General features: G+C 39.1%; 1 protein-coding gene across 10 annotated transcripts in view; it reads right to left on the bottom strand.

Annotated features, from left to right (window-relative positions):
* The window catches only part of DMD (dystrophin), a 1873751-nt gene that overhangs the window by 1657067 nt on the left and 190182 nt on the right, over positions 1–26502 (bottom strand). The window contains exon 2 of one of the 10 annotated variants that reach the window (XM_075265064.1): positions 14039–14059. The exons of 8 other annotated variants lie outside the window; for them this stretch is intronic. In XM_075265064.1, the coding sequence (XP_075121165.1) occupies positions 14039–14059 (21 nt within the window). Of the gene's footprint in view, positions 1–14038; positions 14060–20682; positions 20779–26502 lie in introns of those variants that run through there. One more of the 10 variants, XM_075265061.1, reaches the window with a different exon arrangement.

The following is a 26502-nucleotide window of genomic DNA, read 5'->3' as shown; positions in this document are numbered from 1 at the left end:
ACACTTCTGCACTTTAGTTCATGTAAATGAAGTGTTTTCATTTATATATATTTAAAGGAACTAAGAATTCCATAAATAGCCACCTAAATATATACTGTATATATATGAGCATAAAAGCTATGTCAATAAAGATTAGGCATATTAGGCGCGAGAAACAGGATCACAGTCGGTTGTTACTCAATGTCATGAGCTAAATTCACCTTATCAGTCTTCAAAGTAGCATTCATTAACATGCGCCAATTAAGAATACAGTTCCATCTTTCGCTTTTTAACATAAAATAAATATATGAACACTAAGTTTATGTCTTTGAAAATACCATTGAGATATGTTTTTCAAAGGGAAAGGTTGCGAAGCAGTTGGAAGACCAGCTGTTGGCTCAATTACCTGCAGAAATGTTCCCCAGTTTGATAATAAATCAGTGGAACAATTTTGTGAAGGTAAGATAAGTATGATTGTTTCAGAAGAAATATAACCTTGCTGTGCACAATCTTATTTCAGTGTTTACATTTCAAAGGCTTCTATTGCTGCTTAGAGATCACTTCCATATACAGTAAGCCCACTCCTTCTCAAGAACTTTCTGAATGTTTTCTTCAACCACTATTTAAACACTATGCATCTTATTTTTCTGCTAAATTGTACATTACCCATGAGTCCAAGCCAGTCGATTTTCCAAGTTTATTTCTAAATTTAATTTATCAAAAGTGTCATCCGGGTTTCTTTACATATTTGGAACTGAATATTTTCCTATAGACCAGATAAACATATCACTTAGTACAGAATTGAATCTTCAATTGATAGAACAATATGTTCAGGGTCAGACAAAAACAAACTAACAATCCTCCTACAGACAAAAACAGTCTTGCTGTATTAACCTACTGTTAAACCTAGAAAAATAAGTACACGTTTACAGAACAGTAAACAGTAACAGTGGGACAAAAATAAATCCTGCAGCAAGTTTACCTCTATTTGTATTCTATTTTTTTTTTTAAGCAACAAAATGTATCCACAGCTACATTGTTAAGTAAGAGTAAATATTCAATTGGTGATACACATCTATGTCCTGGGTTCTGCCCTCCTCCTGTTCCTGGAATTCAACACTACCAGTTCTGCTAATATATACAGATGTGCTTTTCCATAAATTTTGCTAAACAATTTTATCTTTCATGATGTAAATTTAATATTGTAGCATGTGTGAGAAGCTGACATGCAGAGTGCCGAGTCCAGATATATCAGCCTCAGGTTTCTGATATATGTGTTGTCCAGGATGGATCTGGAGTAGGCCTCAGCCCAGGTGTATATCCTTGGCTCATTACTGCACCAGAAAAAGGCTGCAGATCCTGCACTGTATACAGTTCCATTAATTGAGGTGTATGGTTCTGTCCTGTAATCCTGAGTCCGGTGAGACAATATTGCTCTTGTTTTGTTTGTGTGGCTAGAAGTAAGCCACATGTATAGTTAGGTTAACCTACTGTTTTAGTCGCTCAGACGAGCAGGTTTTTATTTTGTTTTAACCTGAAGTTAAGACTGTATTTTGTTTTATTTTGTGCATGAAGTTGTTTATTTATTTTCTTGGGTTTTTTTTTCTAAATAAACCAGTTTGCCTTGTATTTTGTGTCCCTGTCTTGACTGTTTGGGTCCATACCACTGCTTCTGCCAAGCTAACTTACCCACACATGGTATGCTAGCACAACAGGCTGCCACTCACATCAGAACCACTAGGTGGCCACACAGACAACTATAATATACACATCTCTCGACAGAGTAATGATGTGGCTTTGCTGGACCTGATGAAGGTCTTCTAAGTTTAGGACAATGAAATTGAGAACATACAAGACCAATATATATTTTAGGCTTTAAAAAGTAAGAATAAAACACGCCCTTCCCTAGTGGAAAAAGAAAGCAAACAATTGCATTACACAGTGTGAAGGATATTTAGTTTTAGAAAAGAAGCTTTACAGCCAGTGCTGTTAAAATACAGCTACAAATTTGTAACTGTTATTCTTATCAAGTGGAAAAAACATGGTGATAGCTATATTATATTAAAATATTGAATATATTTGTCAGCCTCCTGCAGCATGGGGGCCTTCTGTACTACATAATGGATACATAATAGATATACTGTGTTATTGTGTAGGTCGTATTATCTGCCTGAACATTTGTCAGCAGCACTATAAAACAATGAACTGCTTTATTACTCCAATGACTAAATCTCCACATTGTAAACGCAACTTTGTCATTCTTAGAGACCATTGAAAAGAAGTGCATTTAACTTAGCAAGTCATTTCTCTATTTTACACTTGTTATTTATTTTTTATGAACAAGGAAAGCTAATTCAAAGGAGAATGTAACATTTACCGTAGATTGTATATATTCTAACTGTATGCAAATAAACTATTTTTATATAATATAAAGCTCTACTTGGCCTAAGATTCACAATATTTTCATTTATATGCTTGATTTTATGCAGCAAGTATGGCATACAAATACTTAGGTCCTGACCTCCATCTTTCTCTTCCTGGCTGCCAGGAATGGAAGTGCTGTTGGTGTATATTCATGGCTTACAGAAGGCTACAGATGTTTGCCTATTGTACAAACACAGATCACAGGTAAAATATAAATACCAATAGGCCGCTAGTTGGGTCCACAAAAAAATTATAAAATAGAACTTTTAATATACCAATCGATAAAAATCGTGTTCAAACATACTTTATAGACATCAGAAACAAAAATAGGGAGGTAGGCACAAAACTGGCCCATAAAATATAGTGCAATGAGCCAGTATGTTCAAGGACAGAAATAATCATGACATTAACCCTCACAATGAACGGACCTCCCTAATCACAGAAGAGAATCACCAAATCCCAATGAAATAGATGAATGCAGGCTCCAGGCTAGATCAAAACACCAAGGGTGGACCTAGGTGGTGAGGTTACTGGCCTACTGCCACGCCAACACTACCTAAGGTCTCCAAATATCTCTGAGCCATCTCTCAAAGAGAAGGGTGACATTCTTAATAGCTGTCAAAAGACCCTACACATTTCCTATGTAACAATTCATCAGTGGTCCGAAAACTAGTATCAGTGAAGACTGGTGTTAATATCTTCAGATATAGAATCCATCACTATGCAACATTATGGTCACACTATACCACCAATGTTGCATAGTGACTTAAACTTAAAATTTCTTAGAAACTTAATTTTTTATGTTTTTCTTAAAATTTTTATTTTAAGGTTTTATTTTAATTTGGAATAAATTTTTCCCATATCTATATTAAAAATAAAGCAACAAAAAAAACAACAACAAAGTCCTGAAATTTTCACTATAGCTGTTAAACCTATGCCTAAAAATAGACTGACACTTGCCAATTATTCAGGGCGTTTCTTTGCAGCAGTCATCTCAATTACATCACAGTAATAGCACCTATACATGAAGCATCCCAGAGTGACTGCTTTAAATGTCTGTTTTATATTACGTTATGTACTTCTGGTATATGCACATTGTAAGTATTTTATGCATTTGTACCTTCCTTATGTGTTTCCTCCTTTGGTCTTTCCCCACTTTTGGCTACCCCTCACTTAGGTTAGGCTTGGTATAGCCATGGACAATCATAGGCCATTGGTTTGAGCCTGGAGACCTAAAGTCTCCAGAGAAACATTAGAGTCTCAGTTTTCAATGTGTGACAGGAACTCTGATGTGTTCTCAACAGCCCCAGAGGGAGAGTAGAACACAATTCAATTCAAAGACAGCCCTGAAACAGGAAAGAGTCAATTGTCTACCTTAGAAGACTGTGTTCCATGAGTTCCATGAGTAAAGCTCATCTTGGTTAAACTGCACCACTGCCTCCTGAGTCATTCCTGCAATTACCTTCTGAACATCGCCATACGGCTCAGGATGAGAGGGGACTCCTCTCCAACTGAAAGCACCCTGGGGGAACAACTATCAGGAAGGTGGAATGGAAGAGTTTAGTTAAGTATATTCAGCCTATCCTGTGACATCAATACCATCGCTACTACTCCTATTCTCCGGTTTCTTGTATTTGGGTTTGCATATAGATAATACCACTGAGCCATCATTGATTCTACTACTGACAATAAGTTCTGTTACAGTTTAGCTACTCTGTTCCATGCACGGAGTATGTTAGAAAACTCTCCCAAAGAGTTTAGCGAGTCCAGTCTATTGCTGCCTATGGACACAAGATTATTGGAAAGCATAAATGCTGTTAATGGGTTGTCTGGAGAGTTAAAGTGAATCTGTCAGCAGAGTGAACAATATGAAACCAACAACAAAGTTACATAGATTAGGGTCACCTGAATCAAAAGGTCACCTGATTCCTTACAAATCTTTCCTCTGTTAATGAGTCTTGGGTCACGAACACTCTTCTCCCTCCCTTCTCCCCTGATTACACAGGTAATAATTTGTGTTATGTAATAGTAAATCCAGCCCCATAGCATAGGAGATAATTATCTATTAGATCAAAGGAGTAGGAAGGGGATGGAGTAACCCAGGAGCTAGGGTCTTGTTCCAATCACATAACCCAGGGTCAGAACTAAGCCAGATCCTCAGGTCCATCATCCAGCATCAGTTAAGATAATCTTAACTCCATGGATAACCCCTTTAATTATAAAAAAAAAAAAAAAGTTGATTCTTTTCCTTTAATATGATGTTGGTTGCTTGAAGTAGCCAATAGAGGGAGCTTAGGATCTCATTGCCTTAATATTTAATTAAAAGTTTTTTTTTTGTTTTTTTGTTTTTTTTTTTAAAGGCTTTTCTATGGATTACTTATCCTTATTTCAATATAAGTAGCTTTTAAGGGTGGTCATTCATATTTTAATGTAACGTGTGAGAAGTCTAATTAACTGTTAGAATAAAGTAGCAGAACACAGTAAAGGTTTTATCATTCAGTACAGAAGATACAAGACCGAAAGTGATCAGTACTAGAAAGAAATCTCATGAATGGATAGCCTATGCACACCAATGGTTGTTACTTCAGACAACTCTGTTATAAAATGTGTGCAGCTTAATCAACTATTCCTATGGTGACCCTGGCCATTGCCGACTGCTGACAATTCATTGCTAAATTCTCAGTGACTGAGGATCCCACACGGTGTGTGCAGTCTGTTGGAGTCTGTTGAAGCAAAGAGTACAAGGGATGCTTTTTCAACCCAGAGACTCCTGCTGGTGCCAGACTCAAAGAATTATGCACATGATTAATAAATCAATTAGAATATTTGGTACTGTATTCTTCTTAGGCATTACAGCAGAGTCCCTTATTATAAAGAAAAGAGAGCAAGTACTAAAGCATTAGACTAAATAAAAGCAGAATTATTCTGGATATTAGCTGCACAAAATACCAAAGCAATACAGCATGATCCTAATGTCTGGATAATGAGTCCAAGTGTTTGCACAATAACCTAGCTGACTACAATCTATTATAGTAGCCAAGGACACTTTGTTGCTAGGCAGGTATATTAGTGCACATCACAAACTGTTCTTTGCAAGCATACTAGATTCCATAGATAGCACAAACTAATAGCTCAGACACAGTATATGAAGCAATTTGTGTACAATGCAATGAAAAATAGGTAGATGTTATTGACATAGGGATAGGTCATTGAGGCGAGAGATATATGGAGGGAACAAATTGAGAATGGCGTTGTGTGCCATAGAAAATAAAAGGATTGGCAGATGGGAGGGCAGAGGAACAAGGGGAACGTTGGATTAAATGAACAACTGAGTTTAGTGTGGATTGGAGGGATCAAGAGAGTTAACTGGGATGCTACAAGTCCGTGGTCTTGAGAGACTGATGAAAATGGGGAGCCATTAACAATGACTGATAGTCCTGGTCGAGGGGGGGGACTGAATGAGACTGAATAAAGAAGATGAATTATTTTATATTTTAAGTTTTAGGAAGTTGGTAGAGAAAGGCTATATATATCTGATAAGCATTCTGAAATGAGGACCGAAGCGAGTTAAAGTCTAGTCCAAAGCGGTAAATGTGAGCGTCTTTGGCATAGGAGTGGCACTAGTAAGGATCTTAGGACAGGACCTTATCGGAAACCAAGAGAGAGAGGGTGAGGTGACGAGTTGGTTTGTGAATGACAGACACTAAAAGGACAGTCAGTGAGGCGTAAAGAGATCCAGGAGAGAGTCAAGTCTTTGATGCCAAGGAATGAGAACATTTGTAACAGAAGGCAGTGTCAAAGCATAGAATACAGGTCTAGAAGCAAGAGAACAATAGTATTGCTTGGCTTTGTCAGTAAGACACAGACACTCAATGGATAGTGGGCCCCTGTGCATCCAAACCGATTAGGCTTGGGGTCACATTTAAGGATGTTACCCCAGCAGACTCCCCAATCTTCATCATTCAATCCTCAATCCCCATGTGAGGAAGCTAGGCCACTACCTCCTGAGGTAAATCTGGTTTGGTAGCAGTCGACCAGGCTGGAGCACCACAGGAACATGATAAAGAAATGAACACAGACAAAAAACAGGACCTGGGTAATATATAATTGAGGACAGGACTACATGTCAGGTGACATAAAATGTAGGATGCACAAGGCCACAAGTAGCAAAGATATATTGCAGAAATCTCAGGGCCAATAGAGGGTAGTCAAGAACTTCATGAAACTTCTGAGCAGCATGCATGCAAACCAATAAAACTCAGGACTACCAAACAGGACATACAGACACCAGAATAAGAGATTGTATTGAATAAATGTAACACTTTGCTCAGCCAAAATGGGACTAAGGCTGTAGCCCCAGATTGTGGAAAAGCTGCTTTTTTGCTGCAATTTTTTAAGCCAAAGACACACAGGAATAATCTGTATGAAGTTAAGCAGATGTAAACACTAATTGAAGAGACCAGAGCAGGGACTGACTGAGGTAGCAAATAAGCTAGCTCTGTGTTATGGTCAGCAGGATTTATTAAAAAAAACTTAAACTGAAAAACCCTGCGGAGCCCTCTGGGCTACTGGCTGCTAAAAACCTAGTGTGAACAGTGCCTGACAGTTGATGTCACTGCCAGCTATAAACAACCAGGTTTGCTCTGTTAACAATCAGGTTTCAGAATGTGATCATAGAGCACTGGGCATCCAGACCAGCCCCCTTATATAGGCAAGGGGCGGTCACCAGCAAATAGCCCAGCTGCCCAATCCAAGCGGTCATTGGTCGACACACATGTCGATCAACCAGTCGACCACACCCGGCTGTTGCAAGGCAGGTTAACCCTTGCACCCCTGGACTGTGCAGAGGAACAGGCAGCGACACCCATGTCATGGCCGCAGTTACTGCACAATCCTAACACTCTGCTAAGAAAGGTAGCATAATAGTGAACACAGAATGCAGTCAATACACGTTAGTGAAATTTTTACTCAGTAGCCAGACAAAAAAATCTTTTATTCTTTCAAATGGTGTTTCATCTAACCATAAAGTTTCCTTGAAAGAACTTTTCTAAATGATTTGCTGTTTGCACCGTGTTTTAAAGCAAGGACAGTATGAACAACTATAATGCTGATATTGACTAAGATGTGTATGGATTTTTTTTATACAACAATCACCCAGACAATCATTCATTCCACACTTGTTCAATCAATAGTTTACTTCCATCTAATGTGTATGACTACCTATACAGATCTCACAAGTCCCTACAATGCTATGAAATGAGTAAACGGAAGTAATGGGAAAGTAATTGCTGCTTACTATTGTGTTAGATCAGAATTGAATGGGTGTGAAATTTAAAACAACCACAATATTGTATACTGGTATAAAAAGTTGCATACAAGTTATTTTGCCCATACAATTGAAAATAGAATTTACTTTATAAATGAAGGTGTAGGGTTGAACCGATCTTGAAATTTCATGAACCATTTTTTTAAAATCCGATTTCCGATCATTTTCCATCCGAATCCGATCCCAATACCGATCCTAATGCAAGTCAATGGGATTTTTTAAATGATCAAAAATCAGATTTTAAAAACGATCCTAATCACTACACAGCATGGAGTCCAAAAATTGAAGGCTTCAATTTTTGGATTCCACGCTGTGTAGTGATTAAAAAATCCACCAGCTACTTAGTTCCCCCTTCTGTCTGGTTACCTGCATAGAACCGCTGCCACCTTCCCTCCTGGTGTGTACGCCACTCCTTGGAGCTCCAGGCCATTGTTCTCTGTCCATTTCTCTCCTCTCTCATTCAGATGCAGGCAGAGCACCGTATGCGCCCCCGCCTCCCTAGTGAATCACTCACGTCTCTCCGCCCTGTACCCGCCCACACTCTCCTAAGCCACAACAAGACCCGTCTACTCCCAGCATCAGTAACACTAGCCTAGTGAGGCAGGGGCGCGCACGGCGCTCTGCTGACGTCTGAATGAGAGAGGAGAGGACAGAGAACAATGGCGGGGAGAGGCAGGGGTTCTGTGCAGGTATCTAGAGTTGAGAGATCGGGATCAGAATTCCATTCCCAATCTATTTTAGGCGGGAACCCGATAGTGATCGTGAAATTTAGTCGATCGGGCTCCGATCTTTTCGGATCCCGATCGTTCAACCCTATTAAGGTATCATGAATTTCAGCACTCTGTATCGAAGTTCATGTTGTGGTCTATATTTTATGTACATTTTGTTTCCTTTAATAAACATTGTTTTTTTAAAAAAAAAAACTGCATGCAAGAAAACGACATATAAAAGTATGTTAAATTATGATTAGTTTTGTTGCATGGTATAATATATTGCATTTCATTCAATAAATTGCAATGAATCATTACCCTACAACGTCGTAAAGTCTTCCTTTTAGTAAAGTTACAAAAACCAATGTATAAGTCAACCACATTATATACAATTCTATAAACTAAAGTATATTCAATAGCAGAAGCACTTACTAGAGTAGGAAAGTTAGATGAAAAACAAGTCCCCTGGGGCTTTGCTGCTTCCTGATATTCTGCTAAAAACTTTTTGCAAAACTCAGTCACAAAGTTCTTCAACAGATGCCATGAGCAACAGCAGGAAGTCTGTTTTCCCTTTGGCTGCCCTTTGGTAATTATATATTTAGTTTTGGGTTGTTTTTTTTACTTACAGAGATATTGCCATTTTACTGTATTGCTGAAGTGACCATTTTTGTCAAAACTGAAACAAGGAAATCACCTTTTAAGAAATGATCATTTGTTTTATAACAAAAACTTGAATCATAGCAAAGTAACTATCATAAGTTGTTAAAGGTTCTCTGTTCCTTCCTACTAAACCACTTATGTAAGTCTTCTATAAATGAATGGAGATACTGAATGTTGATCCACACTGGCCACATGACTGAGGACCAAAAGAGAGTGGATAAGTCACAAATACAGCCATTGGTGATAAGCATACCTTCACTACCATTTCCTTCATGCACCTAGTTAACAGGCCAGAGAATAAACTTTTTTTTTTTTTTTTTTTTTAACAGTGCTAACTCAAGTCTCTTTTTCATTTGTGTTGCATGCATGAGACCAGTGTTACCCTGGAAAGTTTTAATATTCCCCCTAAAAAATGTGCCACATTGCTTAAAATGGTTGTCCAGGCAAAATCAGAGAACCCTTTTAACTTTTAAAGGGTTCGGGGTAGTGAAAAAATAAAAAAAAATGCATACTCTCCAGTCCTCGATACTCTGGTGTCCTCCGGGCACATCCTGGTTCCTTTGCCCCGGTGACTTCTCCTGGGTCTCTTCCAGGGTTCTGCTGAAGCCACTGAATAGCCTCAGTGGTAACCTGACCACTGAGGCCAATCAGTGGCCTCAGGAAGACCCGTGATGTCACAGGAAGTGACATTGCATGCCATTCACTGATTTGCCTATGCAATCACGTGACCACTGAGGTCATTCAGTGACTTCAGCTGAACTCCAGACAGACCCGTTCAGCAGAAAGACCGGAATGTGCCAGGAGGAAACTGGAGCATCGGGGGCACGTATGAATTTATTTTTTTTCAATGCCTCCGGCTGATTTAAAAGTTAAAAGGGTTATCCATTTTTGCCTTTAAAAAGGCTATACAGGCACCGCTAATGGTATTTTAAAAGCCCCCCCCCCCCCCCCGTTTTAAACTAAGACGGTAAAGACATATATGCAAATTATACTTAGCATGCATGGTGGGCGGTTCATGCACTGGTGGTCGTCATCTTCGATCACGCTTTCCTCTGGTGGGTTTTGTTTAAATCCCGTGCACGCGCAGTAGTGCTCCCTCCAGAGCGCTACTGTGCACACTCCGGCGCCATTTTTGTCAATGGCAGTTCACAACCGCGCAGTACGCTCACGTACTTTTAAGGGGAACTGAGCATGCAGTGCCTGAATAGCCTTTTAAAGGCTATTCAGGCATATGTGGGGCTCATACGGCATAATTTTGCTGATAGAGCCCCTTTAAATTATCGTATGGAAACATATATCATATTATAAATATGTGGCCCATGTTGACGGTTGATACTGAACAGAACAAAAGTCTAAGGTAATGACTGCAGAATAAATTGAGAGAACTATTGTATCATATTTACAACAAACAATAATCTACTTAAATGGGAAACATTTTAACAAACCAAGAAAATACGCAGTTCTTTTTTAGGCTGATTTATTTTCTTCATACGATATGTACATGAAGTATCTTAAAACAAAGATCTAAACATAATTCTCTCTTATTTTTCCTAGGATAAAAACATGCATTAGCGACAGATCTATCTCACAGACAGTTATTCCAGTCAGCTTCAATATCTTTCTGTTGTGTTGCTATGGTGACAAGAGAGGCAGAAGTAAGAGAGAGGAAATCATATATTGCCCATCATTGCCATTTTCCTTCCTAATCCTTCTATATGATTGAAGGGTAAGAATGTAGGAGAAATAATTATTTTCCTACCACACCTCTTATATTGCTGGCATATTATCATTATTATTATTTCCCATACTATTTTATCATATTGCTTTTCAAACTTCACAGACTGTTTGCAAATATTTTGTAGGTTTACAATACCTGTATAAGCTTCCTGATGTAGATGTCTTATAATAAGCTCACTATTGTGCAGCAAACCCTAAATCCCGCCAAGACATCCTTTGTAATGGTAAACATGAAGAATGCACATAGAGGGCCAACTGTAAAAATGCAATATTATTCCTTCGACTTTATTTTAGACAATGAATTATCATAAATCATAAGACTGCTTTATTAAAGGATTGAATGGGATGACAGAGAATGTGCATTCACTCTGGTGTTTATGGAGTGTGCTGGCAGAGCTGTAATACCAGACACGATGCAGTCCTTGGAGAAGAGGGATGCTTTTCAGGAGTAAAAAAAAAAAAAAAAGATATATATATATATATATATATATAAACAGCAGGGCTTTTCTTAACTTGCTACACCTCTGTTAAAATCCTATTACATTGCCATTAAAGAAAAAACAAGAAGCAAAGCAATTCTATTCTGTTATCCAACTGATATCACCCACTTGTCTCCCTAGGTGACAAATTGCAGATACTATACAATTCTCTAAATCTGTGTTGCATTATTGTGCAGAAAAAATCAATACATTTACCTTTTATTTGACAGGTAATTCAGTAAATTGTTCAATACATTTTACAAATATTGCACCCTGGTAAAGATACATATTAAGATTTGTTATATGCCCCTCAAGCCGAGGCCCACGTTGCAGAAACGCAGCTTATTTTGCTGCATTTTTTTTAGCCAAACCAAGAATGGCTACAAGAGGAATGGGATATATAGATAAAGTTCTTATAGTTCTCCCTTCTGCTCAATCCACTCCTGACTTTGGCTTAAAAAAACGCAACAAAATCTGCAACAAAAACTGTAACGTGGGACCTCGGCTTAAGGCTAAAGCCCCACGTTGCGGAAACACAGCTTTTTTTGTTGCAGATTTTGTTACGGTTTTTTGAGCTAAAGCCAGGGGTGGGTTGAGCAAAAGCTAGAAATTTAAGAGCTTACTATATATTTCCCTTTCCATTTGTAGCCATTCTTGGTTTTGGCTAAAAAAAAACCACAACAAAATCTGCAAAACAAAAAAAGCAGCGTTTCTGTAATGTGGGGCCTCAGCTTAAGGCTAAAGCCCCACGTAGCGGAAACACAGCCTTTTTTGTTGCAGATTTTGTTGCGGTTTTTTGAGCCAAAGTCAGGAGTGGATTGAGCAGAAGGGAGAACTATAAGAACTTTATCTGTATCTCCCATTCTTCTTGTAGCCATTCTTGGTTTGGCTCAAAAAACCGCAACAAAATCTGCAACAAAAAAAGCTGCGTTTCTGCAATGTGGGGCCTTAGCCTAAAGGGGTTTTCCCAAAACTTACACTGGATAGATGACAAATACCTAATTACTGGGGACCTCACTGATACCAAGAATGAGGGTCCCAAGCCCCTCACATTACTGCGTATGTCACACTTGCATTGAGAAGCATTTGAATGGAGCAGCAGTCAAGCATACTGTACATGCTGCTACTCCATTAATACTTTATGGGACTGTCAGTCACATAGACCTTGAAAGGAGTAGCAGCATCCAAGACACTTCATTCAAACTCCTCATACAGTAAGGAAGAAGGGTGAGCTGCTGATTATTGGGGGTCCCAGTAGTGGAGCCTCCAGCATTCAAACATTCATCTTCTATCCTCAGCTTTAACAGCAAGTCAGCTTGTGATTGTTTGTAGTCTGTTGCTGGAGACCAAGTGTAGGACAAATGGTAATGTTTAAGTGGTATTTGGAAAATCTCAGCATATCAAAATCTAGGCTGAGGACCTTTTATGTACTCAGAGATCGGCGGTATTATATACTATTAGAAAGCGGACAGTGTACGGAATTCAATGAACTGTCAGCTATACTGGTAAGCACCCTGGTGCCAGAGATATCGGCACCAATATGTCAGAGCAGCTGGTTTTACAGCCTAGGGTCATCTCTGGGCTACAAGAAATGCCCCGCTGTCAGCCTAGCAATGACGCTAGGCTAGGCTGTAAGACCCACCGAAAACTAACACCACTGATATCTCCGGCACCCAGGCGCATACTGTAAAGATGACAGTGCACTGCATTCAGTATGCTGTCACCTTTCTAGCAGTATATGATACTTTTAATCTCCGACGACATGAAAGGTCCTCTTTAAGGTAGTTCAACATTTTCTGCTACATTTCCTAGGGTTAGTTAGGGTTACCTCTTATGAAAACAAAGGCATAAGTAACCATTACTGATCTTCTTTCATGGATTGGTTGACTATGAAGGATAAATTACACGGTGGAAAAACTTTCCTATATCTTAAGAACCTATTTAATACATTATGCCTGTTAGGAAAGTTAAGATGGTTTGCTATGGTTTATGACACAGCACGTTTGATTCTCTTTAGTTAGACCTCTACATGTCAATAGGCTTACAAGTCCGAGCTTATATGGGTAAAATAGAGTATACAGTACATTGTACAACCATGTATGTATACAGTGTACTCAGCAAATACTCTGCTGCCCGGTGTCTAGTTTTGTTTTTATATTGACAATTTTTTATTCACTGTATCACTTTCTTTGAACATCTGAACAGGTCTTTTTTGTATCTGTTGTATATAAAGGACAATAACTGGCATGTACTTCACTTTTCATGTTTCTCCAGAGCTTATTTTCCATACAGAAATTAGAGCTTGCTGTGGACTCCTGCATAATTCTATTATACACTGCAGTCAACAAAGGTACGCGCTTCATGTGTTTCTAAAATAAAGATGGGAATGAATAGTTAACGGAAAATCTTTCAGATGCCAATGTGCTGAGCAGGTCAAAAGGCTAATAGGCATTAGAGCATAAATCTTTTTATGAAAAACTGGTACAGTTCTTGGAAGATCCTATAAGGGAATATTCTTTTTTTCCTTTTCACTTCAACCCACGACCTTCAACAAAATAAGTTCTACTCTGAGCGAGTTTCTTTGATAACAGAATTCAAGCCTCCAAGGACTAGTACAATACTATGTGGGAAAGAAAACACTTGCCTTACTCAAAATTCAATCAAAATGTGAATGAATAAGAATAAAATGAACTAAGGTCATCATTATTTCCTTTCATTCTTACTTGTCTTGCCTTCTTCAAGTCCTTGCATGGTAGAAATAAAACAAAAATTGTTTTATTGCATCACTTAACTCACATTGTATGACAAGCATCCTTCATGCTAAATAGTAGATATGTCAAGTGACAACTGACCGTGTAGCCTATTCACCTTCCTTGCAAGCAGCCAGCATTTATATGCCTGATTGATCTCCAGCATACCAATGACATGCCTTCTTTTCTATTAAAACTGTTCACCCCTTTGACTGTTTTGTGTTTTATTGTAGAATTTATGGATATGATTAATTTTTCTGACAATGAACAGAAGAACAAAGATTTTACTTATTAAACTAAATTTCTGAAAGGGGATCTACTTTGACATGCCCCCCCCCCCCCCCCCCGACCGACACCGACGACCTCGACCGACCCCCTCCTACGCGCTCTATTATGCCCCATAGTGGACCCTGCACACAGTATTATGTCCCATAGTGGCCCCTGCACACAGTATTATCCCCCATAGTGGCCCCTGCACACAGTATTATGCCCAGGCCCTGTGGCAGCTGCCTCTGCTGCTATGGCGGTAGTTACGCCACTGGATCTATACATGTAACATTAAAGGGTTATTCTAGAAGTTTAATATTGGTGACCTGTCTTTAGGTCACCTGCTGTTTGCAGGAGTCAAATGGCAACATAAGTAGCAGTGTCTCTTTACATTATGTAGTAGCTGGGAAAGGTACTGAAATCTTAGTTCTTTAACCCCTTCCCACTTTGTTCCATATTAATTTGGGTTTAGCGTATAGTTAACACTCAGCGCCATAATAGTATGGCACTATAATGCTGCGTTAAGGCACAGGAGCTGTTCCTTCGGCATTGCTTCCAGCACCTGGCTATGTTACACAGCGAGGGCTGGGACCAGCCTCTACAGTCGGAAGATACGCTAACTCCAGCGGATTAACCCTCTGTATGCCGTGATCAATAGTGATCACAGCATCCAGGAGGTCCGGGGCTTCTGCGCACGCTCCGCCGCCATTTATGTGTAATGAAATTAGGAACATTGCAAAAGAAGGAGGACATCTAACGGAGAAGAAGCCAGAGGAGGGCGTCAACGACGGATGACGTGGAGGAGTGCACAAAACTCCCATCGTGCATGGTAAGTATACTTTTTTTAGGTTAAACTTAAAAACCTGGGGGGGTGTTCTTTTATTAAATGAGTAGCGGGGCCGTAATAGCCATTTTAACGGCTATTCAGCAATATGTCTATCACATATTGCTGAAATTAGGTGATAGAGCCCCTTTAAGTGTTAATACTGTTGCTATCTATCATATGCCAGACATTAGCTATAAAATAAAAGGGATCTGCTGTCACTCTAGAAGCAGCTAAAATGGTCACTTACTTTTTACACAACTAAAAAAATTTCATAGACCATTTGATTCTGGACCAACATGTAATGCACTTTCGTTAAAAATGTTGCTGCTTCTTGCCTTAAATTTTCCCTAAACTTCCACTTGGTGTCTTTCTTCTAGCTGACTTTAAATGGTAAGGGTTAGTTCACACAGGGTTGTTTAGTCTGGATTCTGATGCAGAATCCACGTCAAAATCCGGCTCAAAAAAACGCCTCCCATTGAATTCATTGGTTTCCTTTTTCCGAAAACAGTGTATTCCCACTCGTGGAAAGAAGAAGTGGCCTGCCCTTTCTTGAGGTGGATTCTGCGGCTGATTCAGCCTCAGACGTCCATCTCACGACACTCCCTCTAGACTAGGCCAATTGATTCGGGCCCAATCCAGAGCAGAATGCCACAACTGTCGGAATCCGTGGCAGGCGCTTTTTGGACCAGATTCAGAGGCGGCTTTCCGCCTAAGAATACGGTCCAAAAAAACTCAGTGTGAACCCAGCATAACAGTTAACTGTTTTGTTATCAGGGAAGTATGTCCCTAGAAGCAAGACACACTGGATGTGGTGAATGTGGGGAGAGGTTATCTCTTCACGCAGTGAATGCGGATGCCAGGGGCACTCACAGCCTTACACATGTCTGCAAAGTGCAAGGACTAACCATTTTGCACATTTCACTGCTTATAATATAAGAAAAAAGTCTTCTATGTACTTGTATGTACTTCTGGCTGCTTGTGTGCTTACAGATGGGATATTATTTACAGACAGCAGGGAACTTTCCTGACTGCACTCATAGATTACTTTCCTGTGTCATGCCTGCATAGTAGTTGCTAGAATGGAGTGAGTACCTGCATATAACTGCCTATATTTTCAGATCAGTGTTCCTGGATATGATGTCACTTAGGTTTTTCTCAACTAATTTTTTCTCTTGTGCAGCTACTCCTTGCAGGATTACATGTAAACATTCATGGGGGAGAAGACTACTCCTTACTAGAGATGAGCGAACACTAAAATGTCCAAGGTTCGAAATCCGATTCGAACAGCCGCACACTGTTCGGCTGTTCGAACGGATTTCGAACCCCATTATATTTAATGGGGGGAAATGCTCGTTTCAGGGGTAGGCAAAATTCGATACAATTATACTTACCAAGTCCACGAGTGACGGTCGGGCTGCATTCCCATTGAAGTCTTCTCCCGACACAGCGCCCCCGCAGCGTCTTCCGGCTGGAATTCACTCTGCCTAGGCATTAGGGCCTAGGCAGAGCCGACTGCGCATGCGAGGGCATGCCTGCGCATGCAGAGTCGGCTCTGCCTAGTCCGGATACCTAGGCAAAGTGAATTCCACCCGGAAGAAGACGCGGGGATGCAGCGCGGAGAAGACTTCGGAAAGGTAAGAGAAGAACCAGCGTTGATTGGCAGAATGTATAGCATTCTGCCAATCAACGCTGGTTCTGCATCAAACCTTAAACTTCGAATAGCTAGTAGTGTTCGATCGAGTACGAGTATTTCGAATACTGTAGTATTCGATCGAACACCTACTCGATTGAACACTACTCGCTCATCTCTACTCCTTACTATACAAAGCTACAGTCTGAAAGCAAAATATAAAATGTTTTTCAACCAAAATGGGGATATTAACAGCAGAAAAAGTGATAGGACACATTCCATGTATAATGGCATATACAGTCACAGAACAGACTGTACAGCAAGACCCTGAACATATTTAATTTTTTATATGAAAACTCAAGTACATTTCAATATCATGTTCTGAATTTCATGGTTTACACTTACTAGAAGATTTCTGGAAAGGTGTGAATGAAGGTGATCTAGACTGATCTGTTCCCAAGAAAGTGGACCATACTATGCTGGAGCAGAGACTGTCTGTTGTCTGAGTCTGCATGTCAACTACCCTCCAAAATAGGACAGACATTAAACCTCTCTGTATTACTTTATCAATTCTGCCTAAATGCAGCTTCATTTTCTCCTTATAAACCTATTCTCATCTCACAATAATACAGTTATTGTACTACTATACAGTTTTGAAACAATGGAGGAAAGAAGCATGAAGCATAAAAACAAAAAGGTGAAGTAGTAATCCTGTACTGGAACGGGTATTAGTCTTTCCTTGTCCCCTAAAACCTATCTTCTTAACCTCCCCTCTGTCAAGTTGCGCAAGCCCGCTCTCTGGCTCTTATTACTACTCCTCACCTCCGCCAAGTGCTTGATTGCCAAACACTGGAGTACCTGACAGCTTTACTCCATAATGAGTAAGGGAAGTTCCATACAATTTGGAACCCATAGGATAAGTTTTGGGCAACTCTACCTCTCTGATCTGGATCTGAAGTTCTCTAAGACAATCACATCCAAAGTCATGTCAAAGTGAAAGTAACATTTTTATACTCTGAGTATAATGCTTTGGGCATTTTAGTTCACGCGAGATGAATAGCCAGTCTTTCAATTTTGTAAAAAAAAAAAAAGAATCTGGAAAATTCAGGTCGAACTGATTCTCCCATCTCTAATATACATTCTTATTAGTCCCTGCATTGTATTTGATAACAGGCTAATAAACATAGCATATATGCTCGGATATTGGGCACACATGTAAATGCAGCAGTTTCCAAAGCTGGACACTGAGTCAGTATGAATGCATTATAAAGTAGTAGATGTGTAATGGTTGTCAATATTTCTATCACACTACAACTGTGCTCGTCAGCTGCCTCCCTGGACCACATGAATAGGCTGCAGGCTGCTCATCGCCAGCTGCACGGTCATGTGCTTTCTGCCCTGAAGATGACTTCAAATTGTAATTCAAGATGCCCACAAAGAGAATGAGCAGAATGTCATCCAGCTTCTATGCCATACAGACTGAAAACTTGCATAATAAAACAAGAGTTCTGTGTGAAAACCTAACAGGTGTATAGTGGAGCAATAGCGGATAAGAAACCCCACTGTGTTAGCCTGAAATGCTACAGTCTGTTTCTATTTTTTCCTATGTGTCGTCTGTATTTGAGTATATAATACAGTAATAAGTTATGTCCAGAAGAGTCAATCATTCTACAGTATGTGCTAAAATAACCACAATGGCAGACTGTGGACATAAGGAGGTCTCTAGTGTACACACTTTATTAGTTGTCTTAGTACTACCAAAGTTTACAACCCGGATTTCACTTATATTGAATATGAAATCCTTTAGAATGTGAGGTCCTATGAGAAATCATTTGCAACTTGGGGCCTTATAAAAATATCGGTGGCGGCCTTCTATCAGCTGGTCAGATCTACATTTGATGCCTAAGGGAATATATCAAAATGTCACACTACATAAAGCAGCAGACTCCTGCACATGTTACATTTTCTAACATTGACACTATCGATAATTCCTTCATTTTTCATCGTGTCAATATAATATATGGGGAAATATAGAATTACAGCGTATACATTAATGCTTTATATGTATGCATACAAAGTTTATTGGTATAAAGGACAATGCTAATAGATACACTGTGTCCAAAAGATGAATCCAGCAATTGATGCCGTACTTTAAAACTTAGCCTTTATTATAGAGTCATTCGGAATATAGTACAATCCATTCAATTTCAAATGCTCATGATGGCAAAGAAAAAAAAGACTGCGTCTGGCTGACGCATTTCGGAGCTTATAATAGCCCCTATACGCCCTGATAAGCTCCAAAATGCGTCAGCCAGACGCCGTCTTTTTTTTCTATGCCATCATGAGCATTTTAAATTGAATGGATTGTACTATATTTTGAATGACTCTATTTTAAAGGCTATGTTTTAAAGTACGGGATCGATTGCTGGATTCATCTTTTGGACACAATGGATCACTTACCTCAGGCTGAGAGGCTACTATATCCGTGCAACTCCCTCTTTTCGAGCAACTATATAGCGGACGCTTTATCTACATCCCATCAGGTCACGTGAGTGAGCTGACACATAAATATTTTTCTCTGTTATGCTAATAGATAGCCTCCACCATGAATGCTATTGGTCATTTGCCATATGGTGCACATAAATGGAAATTTTCACCTCATATCTATGTAAACTTGTATAAAAATCCCAACGGTTACAATATACAAACATAACCAGAGTATATTCCGTACTCTTAAGCCTTACTTACATGACAGTCAAAAACGGACGTGTAACAAGCGTTTATATAATAGTTGTTATACGTCTGTTTTTACAACTCCGTTTTCATTGTCTTTTTCCCATGGCTGTGTGAATATAGCCTTATAAATGATGTCCTACAGCAGTTTATAGCAGACTACGGCCTATTGTAAAGTAAAAAGAATATTAAAATTATTCTGGAAATTCTGTAACTTGCCAAGGAGCTCAGACTGAAATAGGGCAATTGGCATAATCCTCAGGGGGGTTTTTTGCCTTCCTCCGGATCAACACTGTAGGTGATAGTAGAGTTATAGGATGGACTTGATTAACTGATGTCTTCATCCAACCACATCTACTATGTAACTATGTAGCCTGTAGCTTTAGGCTATATGGACCGTGATTTGTAATACTCCTGTAATCTACAGCTTGGAGTTCATTATTACATATATTAGCACTTGTAATTCAAATAGCAATGTGTAGCACTATGTCTTGGCTGAAACTAGAACATGCTCCTTTGTGCAGTTCCTGCTACCGAGTAAACAAACATAAGCAAACTCAGAACAAAATACCAGTAGGGATTATTGCCACAATGCTACTGTATATACCGTAGTACTGTAATATACATACACTTACAAAAGAGAAAAGTGACACAATAGAACTATAAAGGACTACAAAATAAAAAGGAGTAAAAGGGAATCTCCTGTTTATGGAAAATTCTGTGTTGCGCTCACATTTCTTTTTTTCACATTCTATCAATAGCACAAAACTATTTCCAAGACCATTTAAAGCATCAATTTGCCTAAAATCGACACATGCAAAAATAAAATATGCCATTATAAGGTATAATTCTGAAAGAGTTCAGAACTTTCTAAGCAGGTGCATTCAGCGTAGAACACATGCCACATACAGCCACAGCATTACTGAAATACATTACCTAGTGTGATTACATCCCCATTATAAATATTTGCTTATAATTATACTTAATATCTTTACAGGGATGCCCAACAGTACTGTCGGCGCAGGACTCTGCTTTCCTTAATTATGTCTAATTACTAGGAATATCTTTGCAATTAAGTTCAACAGAAGAGTGAGTACAAAAATCTTTAAGCTGTCCTTTAACTCCTGCCCATAATTAATTGTTCAGTCATTGAATACTTACAGGTCTCTTCCTCTTCAGAGCAAGATGATTCCATAAGGATATTTCAGGGGTTAAAAATCCGTATATGAAACAAATGTTAGGTAAAGTCCAAGGAAAAGTCTTAAGTTAAATAGGATAGCAGAACTAAAATGTGCCTGTCCCTTCTAGTTAATTATGTTTGCAACTAGAAGGCTTCAGAAGTCTTCCCTGCAGTTGAAGTGATTGTTATATCCAGTGAGCTAAGAAAGTAACTGATGCCAGAGTTTCCTAGAGGCCGGTAGATATTTAACATTCCAGTACTTGCGCACAAGCTGTAAACAAATCACTTCTTCTACTAGAAAGGACTGCTAAGCATACATATATGGTTTTCTTCTTGAGTGGCATTTCTAACAGACTTAAATTGTTATTATGGATATTAACATCCCTATTCTAGCAGCCAAGTATTCCGTCTCTAGTCTTTTTCTTCGGACAATCATTTACATTGTTTCTGAATTTCATTTCCTCGGCTGAATTTATTTTTTTTGTATATTTCAAAAAACGAGGGATTAACAGTAGACTATGAACAGAATAAATAAGCAGAGTCTGATCACTGCATTATATTGTCATATAAAGTGCATTTTCTCCTAATATTAAAATAAGTAACTACATGAAAATCTGCCTATACTTTCTAAAATATTGTGTCAAAGTGATATCTAACAACGCCCTATATGAAGGTCATAACATACTTCACTCTTTTGGGATTACCATTAATTAGACCAGTGTAGGGGCAACACTGTGGCTCAGTGGTTAGCACTGAAGCCTTGCAGTGCTGGAGTCCTGGGTTCAAATCCTGCCAGGAATATCATCTGCAAAGAGTTTGTATATTCTCCCCATGTTTACGTGGATTTCCTCCCATACTCCAAAGACATACTGATAGGGGAAAAATGTACATTGTCAGCCCTATATGGGGCACACAATCTACATTTAAAATATATATATATATATATTAGACCACTACTGCTCTCATAGACCTTGGCTATCCATCACCAGATGAAACGTCCAGCACCCAGACAGGTATACAATTCAAAAAAGTTTAACTCTCCAGCAATGCTAGAGGCATACAATGTCGGTGTCGTATAATTCCTACATGCCTTGAGCTGACATAGCGTCCTTAATCACTGCATACACTTACTTGAGCAACCAACAAACTGAATAAAATAAGTATATCTATGGAACATGTTGCCATGCATAAAAACCATAACAAATGGCAATGCATAATTATAGATAGATATATAACAAACACGTATGGCAATAGTCAATCAAAAATATGAAACCAAGTAACAAATATAATAGTATCCAGAAATTGCAAAAAATAGACCGTTGCAGACCAATGTGGGCTGGTCGCTGGCCCCCTTCACTCAATTAATAGTAGCAGAGGAAGCAAGGCCGCAAAACCAGACAGGAATAGAACCTGTCCTGACTTTTGAGTCCCAGACTGTCAACCTGCACACTGATCTGTGTAATGGACGGTCACATGCGTGAGACAATAGAAATGAATGGGTTAGTGTGCTATCCGGGAAAAACCCAGACACAACACTGAACTCGCACAAGATCATCTGCAAGCGGCCCCACACTGTAGGTAAAAATTAATTGGCTAAAACCCAGTAGGCTTGTGATGCAGAATTTGTTACAATGTATCAGTGTAAACAAGAGCTACAGAGTTCGTTAAAATGTATCGATATAGACAGGCTACCCAGTTTTTCGCAATGTATCAGTATAGAATAAAGAGTAGATACATGTACACTACATGATCCTATTCCAATCTGGGTTCTGATGTAGGGTCCCAATCCAATTCAACACATAACAGATGATGCAAATACTTAGTTTTAATTCATATAATCCACGGGTATCACAGAAAATGAAGAGTGACATTTTGGCTAATTATGCCTTCATCAGACTGTTTATGAAACAAAATATACAAACAAATTGTGATAAAAATATAATGACCATGGATTATGGTATATCACGTATTATATGCAGTTCACAAATATAACATTAGACATAACAAGGCGTGGGTTATACATTGTATATGCCAATAATATAATGAATCATACATCTTAGTTTTTCTCTCCTTCACACATGCTGACATTTGATCATCTATTTTTATATTTATTATGTAATATATTTATAGCCTTTATTATATGCCATTCTGCCTCTGGTTTGGTATTCTTTTACAGTGGCTTGCAAAAAATTTCCTACCCCGTGAACTTTCTCACATTTTGTCACTTTACAACCACAAACCTAAAATGTATACTATTAAGATTTTTAAGTGATAGACCAACAAAAAGTAGCAGATAATTATGAAATGGAATGAAAATGATACATGGTTTGCAAAATTATAATCAAATACAAATCTGAAAAGAATGATTTCCAAATGTGGTTGAGTGGGCTGATTACAGTAATAGGACTGCTGCAGCAACGACCGCTAGGTATTATTATCAGGGGAGGCCTTATATTTCTTAACTTGTACGAAATTGCAATTAGTCTTATATTCGGGGATTTCTTACTTTTGGGGAAACACAGTATAGGTGAATTGTCCAATGAATCGGACTGATAATTTGCATTACTAAAGAAAGTGTGCTGTAATTATTTATCTTGGTTGCATTGAGTTGGAGAACCTTACCACCTTAGTGTCACATCTCCAGAGGGTGCAGTACCATCAATATTTCATTTCATTGTATAAGTTTAGGCAACAGCCTGGGTCCATGAGGCCTGTGCAATTTGGGATATATTATATTTTTGGGTCTAGCAACCCTTTTGGCACCCATGTACAATGGTATCGCACATATATTGACTATCAGTGTAATATATATGCACACTGTGATAGAGTAGGGGAAGTATGTTGTTAAAGGGTAATGTGATGTACTCAAATAACTTTAGACTAAGTTAAACCTTGATAGCTAAACTCTGTGACAGTGATGAGTATATGAGACAGTTCTGTTCCTCCAATAATAGATGAAAATACTAGCACAACAAATGGAAATCATGACCATTAGATCTGAGGATGTGGACCTTGTGCAGCACTAACAGATCAAGAGGCATAGATAAAGGCCAGGGTCTGTGATTTAGTTATTTTTCGTACAGATTTGTTCCTCTGATTTATATCAGCCTTTATCTATGCCTCTTGAGCTGTCTCATATACTCATCACTGTCAGAGAGTTTAGCTATCAAGGAACGTCTTAGTCTAGGGTTATTTCATTAGATCACATTACCCTTTAACAATATACTCCCCCTACTCCCTCACAGTGTGCATATGTATTACATTATTACTAGAGATGAGCGAGTAGTACTCGATTGAGTAGGTATTCGATTGAATACTACGGTATTCGAGATACTTGTACTCGATCAAGTACCACTCGTTATTCGAATAGAAAAGTTCAATGCAGAAACAGCATTGATTGACCGAATGCTATACAGTCGGCCAATCAACGCTGGTTCTTCTCCTACCTTTAGAAGTCTTCTCCGTGAAACTTCCCCGCGGCGTCTTCCGGCTCTGAATTCACTCTTCCAGGCTTCGGGCCTGGGCAGAGCCGACTACGCATGTCCGCTTGTAGTGCGGGCATGCGCAGTCGGCTCTGCCCAGGCCCGATGCCCGGCAGAGTGAATGAAGAGCCGGAAGACACCGCGGGGACGCTGAAAGGAGAAGACTGCTGAGAGGATCCAGCCCGACCCTCACTCGTGGACTTGGTAAGTATAATTTGATTGAACGTTGCCTACCCCTGAAACAAGCATTTCCCCCCATAGACTTATAATAGGGTTTGATATTCGATTCGAGTAGTCGAATATTGAGGGGCTACTCGAAATGAATATCGAACCTCAAACATTTTACTGTTCGCTCATCTCTAATTATTACACTAGCACACTGTATGTGATTGTCCATTGCCGCAGCTGTTGAGGCAGTTTTTGTTACGCTTTTGTGATTAGTGATTTCCTGCCATTCATTCTCCTTACTTCCAGTGGATAAAAATCAGTCCATGGTCATGTGATATACTGTTCATAGTCATGTGATGAACACAAAGGTGCACAGCTCATTAGCGTTGCAGCAAAGTAATCAGAGATGTGCCTGGTAATGAGCTGTGCACCTGTGTATTCCTCACATGACCATGGACTGAATTTTAGCTGCTAAAAGTAAACAATGAATGACATGAAGCAGAGATCTAGAAAAACACGAGGAATTGATTCAGAAGGTATATTGCAATATTTATTTATTTTTATTATACAAAGATTAACAGTTGTCTCTTAATACTGGTCTGGAACTGTACAACGGCTTTAGTAAACACCTTCCAATCCTTTTTGAGGACAGGACTCTACATCAGTTATTATGGTTGTAGTGTACTTTTCTTTATAAGAAACCACTATCTTTAGGTACATATTCTTGTCATCCAGTCTTTTTCGGTCAAGAAATCCCAAAAGTACTCAGCTACGCCAGTGAGGGTTTTATAGGTGTAGTAGCCATACATACCTGCCCCATGAAAGCATTATTTTAATTTTGTACTAATATATTAATTGCAAATCGGACCATCTAGTACACAGGTGTCAAACAATAGGCCTGCGAGTCCAGGGCCACATCTGCCATGAGGTAACCTGAGGCGACTCCTCATTGCATAAACTGGGGGTGGCCTCAACCTATTGGATTAATGCAGTAGGTATCAGCTGTTAATTTACCCACTAATGTTCCTGTCCAGACTGCTGCATGTTATGTCACCAGACTGAAGGATGTTACAGGTCTGGACAGGAGCATAGATAGGCAATTAAATTATTGGCCACTACATATTGCAATACTCCAATATGTAATGTCCTAACATATCACTATGAGGAGGCCAAAACAAGGGACCATATATTGTGTGGGGGGAAAGAAAAAAAAAGGAGTTGGATATACTGTGTGGGGGGCCAAAAAAGAAGGCCAGCTAATGTGGGGGAGATGTGCACCTCTTCTATTGTCTTCCCTGCTGCCCTGTCACTTGCACTTGATGATATACAGTCCTATGAAAAAGTTTGGGCACCCCTATTAATCTTAATCACTTTTTGTTCTAAATATTTTGGTGTTTGCAACAGCCATTTCAGTTTGATATATCTAATAACTGATGGACACAGTAATATTTCAGGATTGAAATGAGGTTTATTGTACTAACAGAAAATGTGCAATATGCATTAAACCAAAATTTGACCGGTGCAAAAGTATGGGCACCCTTATCATTTTATTGATTTGAATTCCCCTAACTACTTTTTACTGACTTACTGAAGCACAAAATTGGTTTTGTAACCTCAGTGAGCTTTGAACTTCATAGCCAGATGTATCCAATCATAAGAAAAAGTATTTAAGGTGGCCAATTGCAAGTTGATCTCCTATTTGAATCTCCTCTGAAGAGTGGCATCATGGGCTACTCAAAACAACTCTCAAATGATCTGAAAACAAAGATTGTTCAACATAGTTGTTCAGGGGAAGGATACAAAAAGTTGTCTCAGAGATTTAACCTGTCAGTTTCCACTGTGAGGAACATAGTAAGGAAATGGAAGACCACAGGGACAGTTCTTGTTAAGCCCAGAAGTGGCAGGCCAAGAAAAATATCAGAAAGGCAGAGAAGAAGAATGGTGAGAACAGTCAAGGACAATCCACAGACCACCTCCAAAGAGCTGCAGCATCATCTTGCTGCAGATGGTGTCACTGTGCATCGGTCAACTATACAGCGCACTTTGCACAAATAGAAGCTGTATGGGAGAGTGATGAGAAAGAAGCTGTTTCTGCACGTACGCCACAAATAGAGTTGCCTGAGGTATGAAAAAGCACATTTGGACAAGGCA

Source organism: Leptodactylus fuscus, chromosome 2, assembly GCF_031893055.1.
Source record: "Leptodactylus fuscus isolate aLepFus1 chromosome 2, aLepFus1.hap2, whole genome shotgun sequence".
In the NCBI taxonomy this organism is placed as follows: domain Eukaryota; kingdom Metazoa; phylum Chordata; class Amphibia; order Anura; family Leptodactylidae; genus Leptodactylus; species Leptodactylus fuscus.
This window is presented reverse-complemented; position numbering and strand designations above follow the sequence as displayed.